The sequence below is a fragment of the Syngnathoides biaculeatus genome, chromosome 10, assembly GCF_019802595.1.
Source record: "Syngnathoides biaculeatus isolate LvHL_M chromosome 10, ASM1980259v1, whole genome shotgun sequence".
Classification (NCBI taxonomy): domain Eukaryota; kingdom Metazoa; phylum Chordata; class Actinopteri; order Syngnathiformes; family Syngnathidae; genus Syngnathoides; species Syngnathoides biaculeatus.
Window position 1 is genome coordinate 30,707,408 of NC_084649.1, and position 17,706 is coordinate 30,725,113.

At 41.2% G+C, this 17,706-nt stretch overlaps 1 protein-coding gene across 4 annotated transcripts in view; it reads right to left on the minus strand.

The window, feature by feature from the left end:
- Positions 1-16,948, minus strand: part of cntn2 (contactin 2) — a 92,977-nt gene extending 76,029 nt beyond the window's left edge. For 2 of the 4 annotated variants that reach the window (XM_061831363.1, XM_061831362.1), the window contains exons 1-2: positions 16,493-16,948; positions 933-1,069 (exon numbers count right to left, since the gene is read on the minus strand). In XM_061831363.1, coding sequence (XP_061687347.1) covers positions 933-1,005 — 73 coding nt within the window. In that variant the 5' untranslated portion in view covers positions 1,006-1,069; positions 16,493-16,948. The remainder of the gene's footprint in view (positions 1-932; positions 1,070-16,492) is intronic. The other 2 variants (XM_061831360.1, XM_061831361.1) reach the window with 2 other exon arrangements.
- Between the last annotated feature and the right edge of the window lie 758 nt (positions 16,949-17,706).

The following is a 17,706-nucleotide window of genomic DNA, read 5'->3' on the forward strand; positions in this document are numbered from 1 at the left end:
ACAGCAAGGCTGAAGAGCAGAGCTACACCCGGTGGAAGTTGGCAGCAGAGGGTTTATAGCCTCCTCAACATCCAGGCTACTCAGAGAGATGGAAGTCCGAGGGAAGGCCCATCGGCAGCCAGTCAGAGATCTCTCCAAGGCGGCAGAAAAGGCCAGCCAGTAGTTGTGGATAAAGAGGAAAGACCCCAGGTGGGCCTTCAGGAGAATTGATAGCACCTTCACTGCTGAACCCTCCCGAGAGTATCATGGGCCTATCAGAGAAACACTTGATGATGGAAGGAAGCCGACTTGATAACCCGTAGAGTGCCATCACTTATTTGAACATCCCACAAAGCCTCATCGGAGCCAAAATATGCATAAATAGAGGGATATTAACATCTAGTCCTACAAAATACATCTGTATCCACATTTGGACATGGCTTCATTCAGATCTGAATATGTCCTATTCTATTTATTTATTTCTCTTTATCCCATCACTTGACTGAACAGTCATGCAGATTTACGTATATGCTATATATTTATTTGCATTTTTTTACATTTACAATTTGGAAGAAAAAGCTTTGAGATTGTATTGATTGATTTGTTCATTCATTGGGCCCCAGCACTTATATTAGCCAAGGTGAATTTTATTTTCTATGATCCCTTTCATTTATTAGATGATTTCATCAATTTTGTCTACCTTACGGCACCTCTGGTTGGGTATCTGAGTAGTGAGCACACTTTGACAATGCTCAGGAAAAGTTTGAGTTTGTTTTGTAGCAGTTAAACAGCAGAATCAAAACACAGCTTTTGGGATTTAGCTCCTGGCACCCAAAGTAAACTTAACTATTGACCTTGATCTACTGAAAACTTATTACAATCATGCACTTCAAAAAAGAAATGTGGGAGGTGTTGCCAACAGGATGTGCATGTGTGCGATAGAATGAACTTACCAAAAGCCTTGACTGTAAGGGAGCTGAGGACCAATAGGGAGAGTAAAGGATACGTCATCATGATCAACCTCATGAAGAGATTAGGTGCAGTGCAACTTAAGTCATCCGAGAGAATGTCACAGTCAAGGTCCGTTTGTCTATTAAAAAAGGAATAGTTGAAGGAAATAAATTATTGTGCGTAGAAAGTACAAATTATATAATTTTTATGGATGCATATCTGGGATGTGTAATGATCCCAAATTTAGAATCTAGAGACCCTGAACTACATTTATAATCGTACCACCACTTACGAAATTAATTTGGTCCGGAAGTCGTTTTGTAATGACATTTTTTTGTATGTGGAAGCGCATTTTACATGTAAATAGCGTAATCTGTTCCAACACCCGACAGACAGCAACCGCACTCACAATCACACCTAGAGGCAGTTTCGAGTCTCCAATTAGTGCTTTGTTTTGGAACGTCGTACGAAACTGGATTGTCCGGAATAAAACCCATGCAGGCACAGGGAAAACATCCAACTCCACGAAGGCGAGGCCTGGATTTGAACCCCTGTCCTCAGAAGTGTGAGGCCAATGCTCTAACCAGTTGCATCACCGTGCCATCCTATTGTAAACTTGGAGAAAATAAAACTTCTCTGCACAGGCACACGGAAGTTAAAACACATTTATATACTCACACAGTATATATACAGTCACTCACATTTGAAAAATGTACGGGTGTGGTCAGTCATGCCAGCAGATAAAGTTGCGGGTGTGATTAGGGATGAAATCTCAAGACTTTAAAATAACTTACTGAGTTGTTATACCCGAGCATGTAGTTGTTACTTAAGACCATAATCATAATTTATTGACATTGCACAGAGACAGACATTTTAAAGACATCAATAGACATTCAATTTCAAAACTAAATATTCATATAATCAAATCATTTTATTTCATCATGATCGGTGGGTCAGCTGGTAAAGCGTTGGCGTCACAGTTCTGAGGTCCCGGGTTCAATCCCAGACATGCCTGTGTGGAGTGTGTATGTTCTCCCCGTGCCTGCGTGGGTTTCCTTCGGGCACTCAGGTTTCCTCCCAAATTCCAAAAACATGCACCATTAATTGGACAGTATAAATTAGGTGTGATTGTGATTATGGCTGTTTGTCTCAATGTGCCCCGCGATTAGTTGGCAACCAGTTCAGGGTGTACCCCGTCTCCTGCCCATTGACAGCTGGGATAGGCTCCAGCGCTCCCCACGACCCACGTGAGGATAAGGGGTGAAGAAAATGAATGGATGGATGGATGATCTAGCTTTATGATCTATCTCTTCCTACAGCGTGTAGAAGGGAAAAGTTTTCAACTTCAAGATAACGCAGTACCACGGATTTCGCATTTAAATATATTGACAGAATCGTCGAATGTTAGAACTTATATCAAGTCAAAGTCAATCGCAATCTCATATTTATTATAGTTAGATACTGAAACATATCCTGAATTATATCCTACAATATCTTTAGCAATGCATGATGAAAGCTGAATGATGCTCCCAAACAGTTTAAGGTTAATGTTATGTTGCCTCCTATATTTAAAATACAGAATTAGCTTTTTGTACACTGTATTGTCTGTGCTTTCTTCCTCGATAAGGCTGTGCCAAGGTGGAATTTTAACATGATACACCATCTCATCCTGTACTTTCTATTTTGGCTCCAGACGAGACCTTTTTTACTCAAAAAAGAGAAAATCTCATCCAGTTTCGCCCATTTTTCTTCCATTCTTCACATACCCCGAAATTCATGAAAGCAACAGCACTTTTTTTTTTTAACTTTTACCATTATTATTAGAAAACACAAGCAGCGTGTCTCTCTGTTCTACGTCGCTCAGACTGTGTGGGTGGACGGTGTTTGTAATTATGTGTGTACCCATTTAAGAGCCGAAGAGGGTCAGGTAAACTAGCAGGAGATTGTGTGCTTCCGTGTTGAAAAAAAAAATTGAGTCAGACTGTGGTTCACTGTGCTGGATTGGTTTTCATGTGTGCTGAGAATGCCTATGTATTTCTACTCGTAACAAATTCTACGCGCGTGATTTTTCGTGCTCGACTGTGGAGATTTGCGAGTGCGATGGGGTCAAACTCACACAGTATATATATATATATATATATATATATATATATATACACACAGTGAGCCCTTGCCAATTTGCATGCCTGAGATTTTTCTCTCCAAGTTTTTTTTTTTTTAAACCATAATCACAATCCCATTAGATGTCGGGCATTACAATGTGGTGCACCTTATGTGCACATTGACTTCAAACATCTGCAAATGTTGGTGTGTGACTTGTTCAATGAGGTAAACACAAGCATGTATTTTAATGTATGTGTAAGCTACCCTATAATGGTGCTTAGAGGTCAGTGAAGACCAATTGCCTTTCACACCCGGAAGCACAAGAAGCCTACTTCATGCCATGCACTGCCGGTTTAAGCATGTCATTATAGACGATGTTGAAAACACCCATGGTGTCACATCGAAACTAAAATTATCACACATGGGAAACAGAGTAGCATAACTTGCAAATAATAGAGCAAATAAAAGAATGACCAAGAAATAATTAACACAAAACATGCAGTTTAAACAGTATTTACATCTATGCTTTGTGGCACTGAGGACCTCGTTAGTGCCATAAAGCATGCTTTGAGCGCAGCAAATTACAGCCGGGAGCTGGTTAAAGCATTGGCCTCAGAGTTTTGAGGCCCGGGGTTTTCCAGCTCTGCCCATGTGGAGTTTGCATGTTCTCCCCATCCCTGCGTGGGTTTTATTCCAGGCACTCCAGTTTCCTTCCACATCCCAAAATATTCACTAATTAAAGACACTAAATTGCCCCTAGGTGTGAGTGTGTTTGCTGTCTGTTTCTATGTGCCCTGCAGTGGCGTCGCAACCAGTCCGGGGTGTACACTGCCTCCCGCCCAATGATAGCTGGGATGGGCTCCAACATGCCCTGGACCTTCATGAAGATAAGCATCGCAGAAAATGCAAAGCAAAGCAGAGAAAATTTACTTGTTTAGCACATTTCATACTCAAGGTAATTCAATGCGCTTTACACAATTAAACGCATTCGAATATATAAATAAAAACATTTGAAAAAGTACAATAGAGACAGGTTATATGCTTTGGTCTGGTCACAACCAGAGCTGCAGCATTCTGAACGAGTTGCAGCTGTTTAATGCTCTTTCTGGGGAGCCCAGTCAAATCATTCCAGTAATCATATCTACTTGAAGTAAAAACGTGAATGAGCTTCTCCTGGTCTGCTTGACACATGGAAGTCTTCACTCTAGATGTGTTCTTCAGAAGGCAAAAGGCAGTTTTAGTAATTGATTTGATATGACTGTTGAAAGTCAACTCGGAATCTATCAGAACACCAAGGTTACATGCTTGGTCTTTCTTTTTTAAAGATAGTGAGTCCAGGTAGAGAACAGCAAAGCCAAAAACAATTATCTCAATTTTGTTGTGATTAGGTTGAAGATAATTTTGGCTCATCCAATGATTTATCTGCTTTAGACAGTGGCACAACACCTCAATAGTCATCTGGAAATTCTGCTATATATAACCGCGTGTCAACAATTTAGCTATGATGGGCAAAAGTATAGCTCTGGAAAATGTAACCCAAGGGTAGCATATACAGGCTGAATAGGAGGGGTCAGAGAACTGATCCTTGAGGGACCCTACATGTCATTGCCATTTGTTGAGATTCAGCACTTCCAATGGTTGTAGTTACTTTACACCAGGTAAGACCTGAACCATTTATGGACCGTTCCATGTAGTCCTACCAACATTTACAACCTGTTCCAACTTCTTCACTAATCACTTTCCTTGTATGACTTCAAGTCTACTTCTCCCCTTTCCTACCGGAAGACACACCAAGTACTCTCCTGGTATTCTCTCTGATCACCTTGGCTGTAGTAGTCCAGTCTTCCAGGAGCTCCTCCTGTCCATCGAGATCCTGTCTCACCTCTTTTCAAAAGGCCGCGCAACATTCTTCCTTTCTCACCTTCTACCACATGGTTCTCTGCTATACCTTTGTTTTCTTAATCTTCCTACCCACCACCAGACTCATCATACACACCACAAAACTATGCTGTCGGGCTACACACTCCCCGACCACTACCTGGCAGTCAGTAACCTCCTTCAGATTACATAGTCTGCACAAAATGTCATCCACCTACATGCGTCTTGTAGGTCAATCTATGTTCCTTCCTTTTCTCGAAAAAAATGTTTCCTACAGCCATTTCCATCTTTTTTGCAAAGTCAAGCACCAACTGTCCCTCAAAGTTCCTTTCCTGGATGACATACTTCCCCATCACTTCTTCATCGCTCCTGTTTCCTTCACCAACTTGGCTATTACAATCTGCACCAATCACAACTCTCTGTCTGGAATGCTCAGAACCACTTCATCTAGTTCCTTCCAGAATTTCTTTTTCAAATCTAGGTCACATCCTACCTGTGTTGCATAGCGCTGATACTCTTTTCACCTCCAAGACATTCTGATCCAGCTCTTTTTTTAAAATAACCCCTAGTCCATTTCTCTTCCCATCTACACCATGGTAAAATTTAAACCCTGCTCCTAAACTTCTAGCCTTACAACTTTTTGACCTGCTCTCTTGAATGCACAATATAGCAACCTTTTTCCTAATCATCATGTGAACCCACTCTTGAGCTTTTCCTATCATCATCCCAACATTTAAAGTCCCTACACTTAATTGTAGGCTTTGTGTATTTCTCTTCCTTCCTCTTCTGCTGTGGAATCTGTTTTCCTCCTCTTCTTTATCTTTGACCCACAATTGATGAATTTCCACCAATGCCCTGTAGGTTAACGGTGCCGACAGACCGTCGCTGTTAACCGAGTCCACCACCGTTCCGGTATGGTATTCTTTAGTTTAGGGGTCCTCAATGTGTCGATCATAATCGGCCAGTTGAGGCAGTTTTGGTGAATCGCGTGACGGCGTTCCAAAAAAAAAAAAAAAGACGTCAGTCTGACGTCTTTTATTTTGGAACATTTCGGCAGCACACAGAACCTTCTCTGACAACGACCTGCTGCTTGGCCACACACTACCCTTCCTAGTTTACCTTGCACCGCCCCACTCCGCTCTTAAAGGGGTACACCCATAATTACAAATGTTACCCAGTACTTATGCAGCCCATCAGTGTGGTTTATAATGACAGCATCCTTATGGGCCGCCTACCATTACAGTCTGGGAAAAGTCAAGCAAAGACGAGCTTACACATGGTGCTTATGTTTAGTCTCAATAATAATGGTAAAAGTAAAAGAAAACAATCTGTTGCTTTAAGATGTCATAAATGTCGGACTATGTGAATAAGTGAAGAAAACAAGTATTTGAACACCCGGCTATATTGCAAGTTCTCCCACTTAGAAATCATAAGAGGGGTCTGAAATTTTCATCGTAGGTGGATGTCCACTGTGAGAGAGATAATCTAAAAAGAAAAATCCAGAAATAACAATGTATTCTTCTTCTTCTTCTTTTCCTTTCGGCTTGTCCCGTTAGGGGTCGCCACAGCGTGTCATCTTTTGCCATCTTAGCCTATCTCCTGCATCTTCCTCTCTAACCCCAACTGCCCTCATGTCTTCCCTCACCACATCCATAAACCTTCTCTTTGGTCTTCCTCTCGCTCTTTTGCCTGGGAGCTCCATCCTCAGCATCCTTCTACCAATATACTCACTCTCTCCCCTCTGAACATGTCCAAACCATCGAAGTCTGCTCTCTCGAATCTTGTCTCCAAAACATCCAGCTTTGGCTGTCCCTCTAATGAGCTCATTTCTAATCCTATCCAACCTGGTCACTCCGAGCGAGAACCTCAACATCTTCATTTCTGCCACCTACAGTTCAGCTTCCTGTTGTTTCTTCAGTGCCACCGTCTCTAATCCGTACATCATGGCCGGCCTCACCACTGTTTTGTAAACTTTGCCCTTCATCCGAGCAGACACTCTTCTGTCACATAACACACCAGACACCTTTTGCCAGCTGTTCCAACCTGCTTGGACCCGTTTCTTCACTTCCTGACCACACTCTCCATTGCTCTGTATTGTTGACCCCAAGTATTTGAAGTCGTCCACCCTCGCTATCTCTTCTCCCTGTAGCCTCACTCTTCCCCCTCTACTACTTCGGCTAATCTTCATTCCTCTCCTTTCCACTGCATGTCTCCATCTTTCCAATTGTTCCTCTGCATGCTCCCTGCTTTCACTGCATATGACAATATCATCTGCGAACATCATGGTCCAAGGGGATTCCAGTCTAACCTCATCTGTCAGCCTATCCATTACCACTGCAAACAGGAAGGGGCTCAGAGCTGATCACTGATGCAGTCCCACCTCCACCTTAAATTCTTCTGTCACACCTAAGGCACACCTCACCATTGTTCTGCTGCCATCATACATGTCCTGTACTATTTTAACATACTTCTCTGCCACACCAGACTTACGCATGCAGTACCACAGTTCCTCTCTTGGTACTCTGTCATAGGCTTTCTCTAGATCCACAAAGACACAATGTAGCTCCTTCTGACCTTCTCTGTACTTTTCCACGAGCATCCTCAAGGCAAATAATGCATCTGTGGTACTCTTTCTAGGCATGAAACCATACTGTTGCTCGCAGATACTTACTTCTGTCCTGAGTCTAGCCTCCACTACTCTTTCCCATAACTTCATTGTGTGGCTCATCAACTTTATTCCTCTATAGTTCCCACAGCTCTGAACATCCCCTTTGTTCTTAAAAATGGGAACTAGAACGCTTTTCCTCCATTCTTCAGGCATCTTTTCACCCACTAGTATTCTGTTGAATAAGTTGGTCAAAAACTCCACAGCCATCTCTCCAAATTGCTTCCATACCTCTACCGGTATGTCATCAGGACCAACTGCCTTCCCATTTTTCATCCTTTGTAATGCCTTTCTGACTTCCCCCTTAGTAATCATTTCCACTTCCTGGTCCTTCACTCTTGCCTCTTCAACTCTTCCTTCTCTCTCATTTTCTTCATTCATCAATTTCTCAAAGTAGTCTTTCCATCTATTTAGTACACTACCGGCACCAGTCAACACATTTCCATCTCTATCCTTAATCACCCTGACCTGCTGCACATCCTTCCCATCTCTATCCCTCTGTCTGGCCAACCTGTAGAGATCCTTTTCTCCTTCTTTCGTGTCCAACCTGGTGTACATGTCTTCATATGCCTCTTGTTTAGCCTTTGCCACCTCTACCTTTGCCCTACGTCGCATCTCGATGTACTCCTTTCGCCTCTCCTCAGTCCTCTCAGTATCCCACTTCTTCTTCGCTAATCTCTTTCCTTGTATGACTCCCTGTATTTTGGGGTTCCACCACCAAGTCTCCTTCTCCCCTTTCCTACCAGATGACACACCAAGTACTCTCCTGCCTGTCTCTCTGATCACCTTGGCTGTCGTCGTCCAGTCTTCCGGGAGCTTCGGTTGTCCATCGAGAGCCTGTCTCACCTCTTTCCGGAAGGCCGCACAACATTCTTCCTTTCTCAGCTTCCACCACATGGTTCTCTGCTCTACCTTTGTCTTCTTAATCTTCCTACCCACCACCAGAATCATCCTACATACTACCATCCTATGCTGTCGAGCTACACTCTCCCCTACCACTACTTTACAGTCAGTAACCTCCTTCAGATTACATCGTCTGCACAAAATATAATCTACCTGCGTGGTTCTACCTCCGCTCTTGTAGGTCACTATATGTTCCTCCCTCTTCTGGAAATAAGTGTTCACTACAGCCATCTCCATCCTTTTTGCAAAGTCCACCACCATCTGCCCTTCAAAGTTCCTTTCCTGGATGCCGTACTTACCCATCACTTCTTCATCGCCCCTCTTTCCTTTACCAATATGTCCATTACAATCTGCACCAATCACAACTCTCTCGCTGTCTGGGATGCTCAGAACTACTTCATCTAGATCCTTCCAGAATTTCTCTTTCAACTCTAGGTCACATCCTACCTGTGGTGCATAGCCGCTAACCACATTATACATAACACCCTCAATTTCAAATTTTAGTCTCATCACTCGATCTGATACTCTTTTCACCTCCAAGACATTCTTAGCCAGCTCTTCCTTTAAAATAACCCCTACTCCATTTCTCTTCCCATCTACTCCGTGGTAGAATAATTTGAACCCTGCTCCCAAACTTCTAGCCTTACTACCTTTCCACCTGCTCTCTTGGATGCACAGAATATCAACCTTTCTCCTAATCATCATGTCAACCAACTCCTGTGCTTTTCCTGTCATAGTTCCAACATTCAAAGTCCCTACACTCAGTTGTAGGCTCTGTGCATTCCTCTTTTTCTTCTGACGCTGGATCCGGTTTCCTCCTCTTCTTTGTCTTCGACCCACAGTTGCTGAATTTCCACCGACACCCTGCAGGTTAGCAGTGCCGGGGGCGGGCATTGTTAACCCGGGCCACGACCGATCCGGTATGGGATTCTTTAGATGAATGCTCATATTTGTTTGGCACAGTTTTTATGCCGGATGCCCTTCCTGACGCAACCCTCTGCATTTATCCGGGCTTGGGACCGGCCTACAGATTGCACTGGTTTGTGCCCCCATAGGGCTGCATTCCAGAAATAACAATGTATGATTTTTTTAAATGATTTATTTGTGTGATACAGCTGCAAATAAGTATTTGAACACCTGAGAAAACCAATGATAATATCTGGTACAGTAGCCTTTGTTGACAATTACAGAGGTCAAACGTTTTCTGTAGTTATTCACCAGGTTTGCACACACACTGCAGGAGGGATTTTGGCCCACTCCTCACACAGGTGCATCTGATTTAGGATAATACATGGAGTGGAGGTGGACTTTTAAAGGTGGACTAACAGGTCTTTGAGGGTCAGAATTCTAGCTGATAGACAGGTGTTCAAATACTTATTTGCAGCTGTATCACACGAATAAATCGTTAAAAAAAACATACATTGTGATTTCTGGATTTTCCTTTTTAGATCATCTCTCTCACAGTGGGCATGCACCTACGATGAAAATTTCAGAACCCTCCATGATTTCTAAGTGGGAGAACTTGCAATACAGCAGAGTGTTCAAATACTTATTTTCTTCACGTTAGAAAAAAAAGTGGTGACACTGAATGAGAATTTTCTTTTTTTCGAGTGAGAAAGGTCTGAAGTCAAAGTAGAAAATGAAGGATGAGATGTGTGTAATGTTAAAATTCCACCTTGGCACTGCCTGATCGAGGATGAAAACACAGACAATACAGTGCACAAAAAGCTAATTCTGTATTTTAAATATTGGACGCAACATAACATTAACCTTAAAACTGTTTGGGAGCATCATCCCCCACCCCTGTCGGTAGCTCGCGAGAGGGTGGATGCTTGAATAGTAGATCTTGGGGTAAAAAAGTCTGGGCACCCGTGATATATTTAATCTGGCAACAAAGACAAGATTGACAACAAAGAATACATACAAACGTCAGAATTCTATTTTCACCCTGAGGAAGATATTCTTGGTATTTTCAGGAGGCACTCAGGCTAGGTAAAGAACTCAAGAGTCTTGATTTAGTGTGTTAAGAAAAGGTGACCAGTTATCTATGAATAAGTTTGGAAGCATCATTCAGCTTTCAACGTGCATTGCTCAAGATATTCTTCAAGCAATAATTCAGTTTTACACCAAGAAAAACAGACAGGGATATCATTGTGGATTAAAAAATAAATACATTAAACAAAGTTGGAAGCGAACCTTTTAAATTTATAGTTCATAGTTTGCTTGGTTAGCAATGTATTTTTTTGTTTGTTGACATTTTCATTGTAAGTTTGCAAAAACACAAATAAAATTGTTCTTGTTGTGCTGTTGGTTGTCACAACAGACGAGACAGATATTCAAAGCGATCATTCTATGGAATACCAGCTGAAAAGAACAGAAAAGATCGATAGATTTCGGCAATTAAACGTGATGGATGGTTGCCAACCAAAATACACACACGCTTCTCAATCTCAAATTAGCAAAAAGTATTTATCATGCTAAGTTGGCTCATTTGGGAACAATGCATGCTTAAAAAAAAAAATGTCTGTCGCAGAGGTTTACGGTCGTTAAGTGTGAACGCAATCGCTTCCGTGTACCTTCCATGGAGACAACGCCGTCCTCTTTTTTGTTTTTAATCATAGTTAATGAATGGGATTTTGTATAAAACCAGGGGTCATTTATTTAAATATTAGTATTTGTATTGAATACTATCTGAAAAGATCGATGGATTCCGGCAGAGGTTAATGTGTCGCCGAACACACTTCCATGTTCACAAGCCGTCAAAACCGTCACTATGTGGGATTTACTCCTGATGAGAAAAGATCCAGCAACAAAGTATTTGTATGCATCTAGTCTTTTATACACTTTCCAACTTTTCCGTGTAAATCTCGACAACTTACTCACCAGATCCATGTGTATATCCAGTTTTCCAAGACAAACGGTAGCTAATTAACAGTCAAATTTCTTATCAGCGAAAATATCAATTTCGGCATTAAATCCGGGTCCTCTATGCTGAGTTTATCCAATTTTTCCACGTACCATCGTTTATTCTCACCTTCTTAATGTCTGACGGTATCGGACAAGACTCTGGGCGTTGTGCTACATGACATATTTCCGTGTCGTCTCTAACCGACTTACCATTGAGCAATGCTTAGCTTGACTGGCAATATGGCGATGTAAACAAAAGTAACGTAATTTTATGACGTAGGTGCACAAGCTCTATTTATGGTGTCTCTTTTGAGTAGATCTTGGGGTAAAAAAGTCTGGACACCTCTGCTAGAGATGAACGCTCAATTTTTGTCTGGCAAAGTTTTACGCCGGATGACCTTCCTGACGCAACTCTCTGCATTTATCCTGGCTTGGGACAGGCCTACAAATTCCACTGGCTTCTGCGCCCGTAGGGCTGCATTAGCCTTGTGAAAAGGCAAAGTATCCACCCATCCATTTCCTTAGCCGCTTATCCTCACAAGCATCATTGGAGTGCTGGAGCCTATCCTAGCTGTCAAAAGGCGGGGTCTACCCTGAACTGGTTGCCAGACAATCGCAAGGCACATATCAGCAAAGAGCCGCACTTGGAATCACATCTAGGGGCAATTTAGAGTGTCCAATTAATACTGTATGTTTTTTAAATGTGGGAGGAAAACCCACGCAGGGACAGGGAGAACATGCAAACTCGACACAGGCGGGAGTGGGATCGAACCTCGACCTCAGAACTGTGAGGCCAACACTTTACAGCTGAGTCACCGTGCCGCCAAAAGGTAAAGTATATAAAATGAAAATAATAGTTTAAGTTTGATTTTTGTGCTTTAGCCTCTTTAGTTTTCGTCGAATAGTAAGTCAGTGCAAGGTATAATGCAGCATCATCTCCTTTTTTGTCACGCATTCTACGACGCAACCATCTTTAGACCTGTGCAACAAAACAATAATATCCCTCAGTGTAATTCCAAATACGTAATGACAAAAAAAGAATCCACCTAATAAATAGACCAATTTGTTGCTAAATATGTGCTTATGACAGAATTGTATTCTTACTCATTGAATGTCGCTTCTGTTTATTGACTAACCCTTCGCTGCAATGTCATTTACAGACGTCACACCGGGACAGTCGCCATTGAGAAGATGGTGTGGCACCTGCTAAAAAGGGATGGGTCCATTCTGGCTGCCTTTTTTTTCCATTAAAAACATCACAACACTAAAAATCCTGCTTTACGTGTCGGTGGCACTTTTATGTAGTTCATTTTAGAATATCACGCTTGCACAGGTATGTTGATCCAAAATGGCTAATACTCCAAATGCATATTTCTTCATGTTCCTGTGACTGTCAGGAAGAGCATTCCACATTTCAAACAAGTTTCTTCGGTAATGCGAGGCTTTCAATTTCCCTCCATTTCTGGCTTTGGTCAAGCCGGGCTTTCTGGCGAGTGGAATTTTCACACCCAACTGGGTAGTCGGCTGCAGATGTAGCATGCCTTACCTGTAAATATCTCTGCACATTATTCTTTTTACAATTGGACAACTTCTCATCACAAAGCAGACATGCAGGGAAACCTTCCACATGAAAGATAATGATTTGGTCCAAGAACTGTTGAATCCGCTGCTCTCCTCAGCTATCCTTTTTCTCTTTGCAATCCATGGCCCATCACACTCCCACCAGTTTATTTGCGACAGGCACTCGCCACGCTGAGCTCAAAGAAGTATGTGTCGCAGGTTATGACACAAATCTTTATTGACAGTAATGTTGATATTCAATATTTTTCCATCCATTTTCTACTGCTTTTCCGGGTCTGGTCGCGGGGGAAGTAGCTTCAGCAGGGATACCTAGACTTCCCTTGCCCCAGCCACTTCTACCAGCTCTTCCAGAGGGATCCCAAGGCGTTCCCAAGCCAGCCGAGAGACAGTCTCTTCAGCGTGTCCTGGGTTGTCCTGTGGTGACCAACTCACAACCTCCTAATGACCACGCCTTGGCAGTGACTGATCAGATGGCCGCCTCACGACCACGCCTCGGCGGCGACCGATCTCCGGCTGCCCAATGACAACACCTCGATGACGACCGATCCACAGCTGCCTTCTGCTCCTGTTTCGATGGCCTGTAACAGCCGCTGGCTCGCAACCACGTTGATTATCGACCTTTCGTCAAAATACCCCAGTGATCATTTGAACACACTGATCATAATATGGACTAGGGATGCTCATCTGAATGTACAGGATGGTGGCATATTTGAACAAAATCATGTTGCACTGTCATAAACATTGACAAAATTGAACAACCACGTGTGTCGAAAAGGAGGACAATCAGTACACCAGTCACCAATAGCAATAAAGAATGTGGTCAGTTGTCAATTACCAAATTTGTAATTCCAAACAAAACACCTCAATTTACTTGTATCTGAGGAGACTGACACTGTAATGAATACCCCTGACGAGTCTTCTGAAACCCTTCCAGAAGCTGCTTCAAATCCAACCCCTCCTGAGACTGCAACGTTGCCACAGTGGAACAATGACAACACTCCAGTTCAACAACAACAGGCCAAATCTCCCTCACCTCTACGATCTTCAAGTCAACCACATGATTCAAGCTGTCGAACCGGGTCTTCAAAAAAAACGGACAAATTTATTTTCTTTCAGGTTTTGCGCTTCACATCCCCAAAATCTTTATCATGCTGATGTTCCAACACATACCCATTCTAAAGGAAATGTGACTTCCAGTGCCAAAGAAAACAACAAGAAATATTAGAAAACAAAAAGAAAATGAGAACACCAGATGGGCACAGGAGTTTCATGGATTAACGTATGATGAAGAGAAGGCCATGACCTGCAAATTTTGTAGTCAGAACATGGAGGTTGCTGGGCCCTCATATTTCATCAATGGATCAAAATTATTAAGGAAAACATCAATCATCAGTCATTGGCAGTCTCCCAAACACATATTAGCAGCCAATGCAGCCACCTATTTTGTTCAAGGACAGGGGCCCGTTCATAGAATGATTCAAAAGTTGGGGCACCAGAACAAGAAGCCCATTGTCAAGTTGGTCAACAGCATATTTCATCATCCACAAACAGATGGCATTCACCAGCTTTCCAGACATGCTGCACCTCCATATCAAGAATGGGTCTGACCTTCAGTGCCTGATCTCGTATTCCACAGACATGGCTTGCAGAAGGTAAAATCAAAATATTTCAACAACAAGAAGTCAACACCCAGGAATAATTTAATAACAAATGATAGCAACCAAAGTTTAACAGATATGACTTGCAGAAGGTTAGATCAAAATACTTCAACAATAACAAGTCAGAATCCAGGAATAATTTAACAACAAATGATCAATTAAATCGTAAATCGTAATATTAATTACTACTATACTATGCTATACTAGTGATGTTAGTACATGTCATTTATTTTACATAACAGTTATTATATCAATCTGTTTAAAATGCAGATGTCTGGAGCATGGTCATCCTTGAGATGTTCTGATTGAGTTGGCTGACATTGAGCATCATGCTGATGCAGATGGTGTTTTCACATGCATAGATGGCTCCATGAGGAAATCTGCTGGTAAGTCAACGTTCCAATGTTGTCTGTCTTTTCTTAGATTGTTGAAATCTGAATACAACTGTCTATTATTTATTTTCTGCAGGTAACGACTGGATAACAAAGGTGGTCGGTATAGGTTGTGACAGAGCATCAGTCAACCTAGGTCGGAACAACTGTGTCTTGACTCATTTCACAGACAATGAGAGGGACTATGTGGTCCCAGTTCACTGTGTAGCACATCGTCTGGAACTGACGGTCTTGGCATGAATCCGGGAGAATAACCATCTGGTCACCATCGCTGACATTTTCAAAAAGATACACAAATACTAATGTTATAGTCCAAAAGCTCTAAAAGAGTTGAGGGACATGGCTCAGACATTTACCATATTTTTTTTTAATTTAGATTTGTGTTTTTATTATTTTGTTTATTTTTTGTCACATGGATGCAATAAACGATGCAATAAATGATAACAAAACCTGTAATATATTTTACATGATGTAGGGATTATCAACAGTTGCTATTAAAGCATGTAATATTTGTTGAAAGCTATGGCAAGTGGGCTGAGATTTAGATTCACTTGCCCAATACGGCAAGTAGCTGCAGAAGTTAATGTTGAGCCCTGTGTAATGGTAACCTGGTTCTTTCAAACAGACATTTGTTGTTGTTCTCAAATATCCACAGTCTTGCATTAGATAATTTCCTCAACATGAAGTGATTGTGATTACGGTATCGAGTATATCAACAGAGCCCATGAGTACAAAACGTTTGTATTCTCAGCTCAAATAAAGTTCTATTGTTTGTTTGTTTTGGGTTTTTTTTTTTGTTTTGTTTTGTTTCATTAAAAAGTTAGCAAAATGAGACACTCAAAGGGAGGAAAGGCTAAACCATATTTGATAGAATGAGCTGGAAATCAATGTGATACCATTACAAGCATTGTCAGTGACACAAAGGAGAGATTAGGTTGTAACAATTTAAAAACTTAAAATATTTATTCCCCAAATGGGTCCTTAATTGAGATTTTTTTAAGAAGCACTTTTGGTTCATTACAATCTGCCTCTTATTTACCTACCAGCGTGATTAATGGTTGGGGGGGGGGGCAAACTAGTAGACTACAGTATGTGCGTATAATATTTTTGTTCAATCAAAAGCATCTTTCCGAAATTGTCAACGTTTCAGTTGTTCATTTAATATGCACCGTCTGTGTGTCCGTGCATTGGGTCATTGTATGGACTGTTGTGTTGTTTTCTTTGTTGGTTGTGTTGTTTTTAAGTTTAAAGCAACGCTCAGCAACGTGCATTGCACAGTAAACACGTTTTGCTGAGGAAAAAAACATGGTGTTGTTGGTATGTACGTGGTACCGTGCTACTGCGTCAAACACCTTTCAGGTTGTATTTGCCGGTTAAAAACAAAGCCTACACCAAATGCCAAATGTGCGCTTTTGGACAATAGCTATAAGACGATCGAAAGCGTATGCGTGGAGACATATGGCATATTTACTTACCTTGAGCCGCACCGTGTTTCCCAGAGGCAGCCAAAATAGGATGCCGCTCAATATGCGTAGGAGTCAGAGGCGTTTGTCCCCGATTCAAGCATTCAACAAACGTGTTTCCAACTAACAAGTCTTAACTTTCCATTTCTTTTCGGAGCCACATTCAAAGACGATTCAGGCTGTCTCGCTCTTCCCTTCTCGCTCCCCTGTCCTTTTCTTTACATCACTCCTTTCTCTACATTTTCCATCACCGTCTGGTTGATCTTACCACATTTCAAGTTGACGTTAATTCTAAAATAAAACTTCCGGTTTCTTTTTTACAAAGTAAAAGCTTCCTAACATTTTTGATGATGGTCATACAGTAGTGTATTAATTTGTTAATTTGAGTATGTGGCTAATACGCTTCTTTGAAATTCCTGAAGTTAGCAGATGACACCATAGTCATCGGCCTGATCAAAGACGGCGACGAGTCTGTCTATTGGCAGGAAGTGGCTAGACTGGAACTTTTTTTTTTTTTTTTTCTTTATTGAACATTAAACAGAACAATACAATTCAACGCAGAAGACAATTTGCCAGGGGGGTCAAAAAGAAGATTACATTCTACAAAAAAACATGAAATAAACTACACAAATTTACCGTTTTAATGGCTTTAGCGTTCAAAGAATTCTTAATGGTATGAATATACTGTCTAGTTTCATTTTGAAAGAAAATAAAACAAGGATTTTTATTTATACACCTACATTTATGAATATGAAATTTAGCTAGTAAAATTATAAGATTAATCATATAATAGTGTCTGTTTTTAGACGAGGTAAAAGACGTGAAACCAAACAGTATATTTTCAAAACAAAGAGTAAAACTGTTGTCAATAAAAGTAGAAATAAAAATACAAACATCTTTCCAGAAATTATTGGAGACAGGGCAAGACCAAAATAAGTGAAAATTATCTTCAGGGCAGTTTGAACAGAAAGAGCAATCAGTATCAATTTGTTTTTTAAAACGCTGTAAAATAAATATTTTGGAAGGATAAATTTGATGAATTATCTTAAAAGATACTTCTTTTATTTTGTTGTTAATCATATATCTAGTTGGTAAGATCCAGATTCTTTTCCAGTCAAGATTATGTAATAATTGATTCCAATAAGATGTTATGTGAGGAAGAGACACTATGTCCCTTTGAAATAAAGTACGTATGGAACGATTGTTTTTACGTGTTCTCGAGAAAC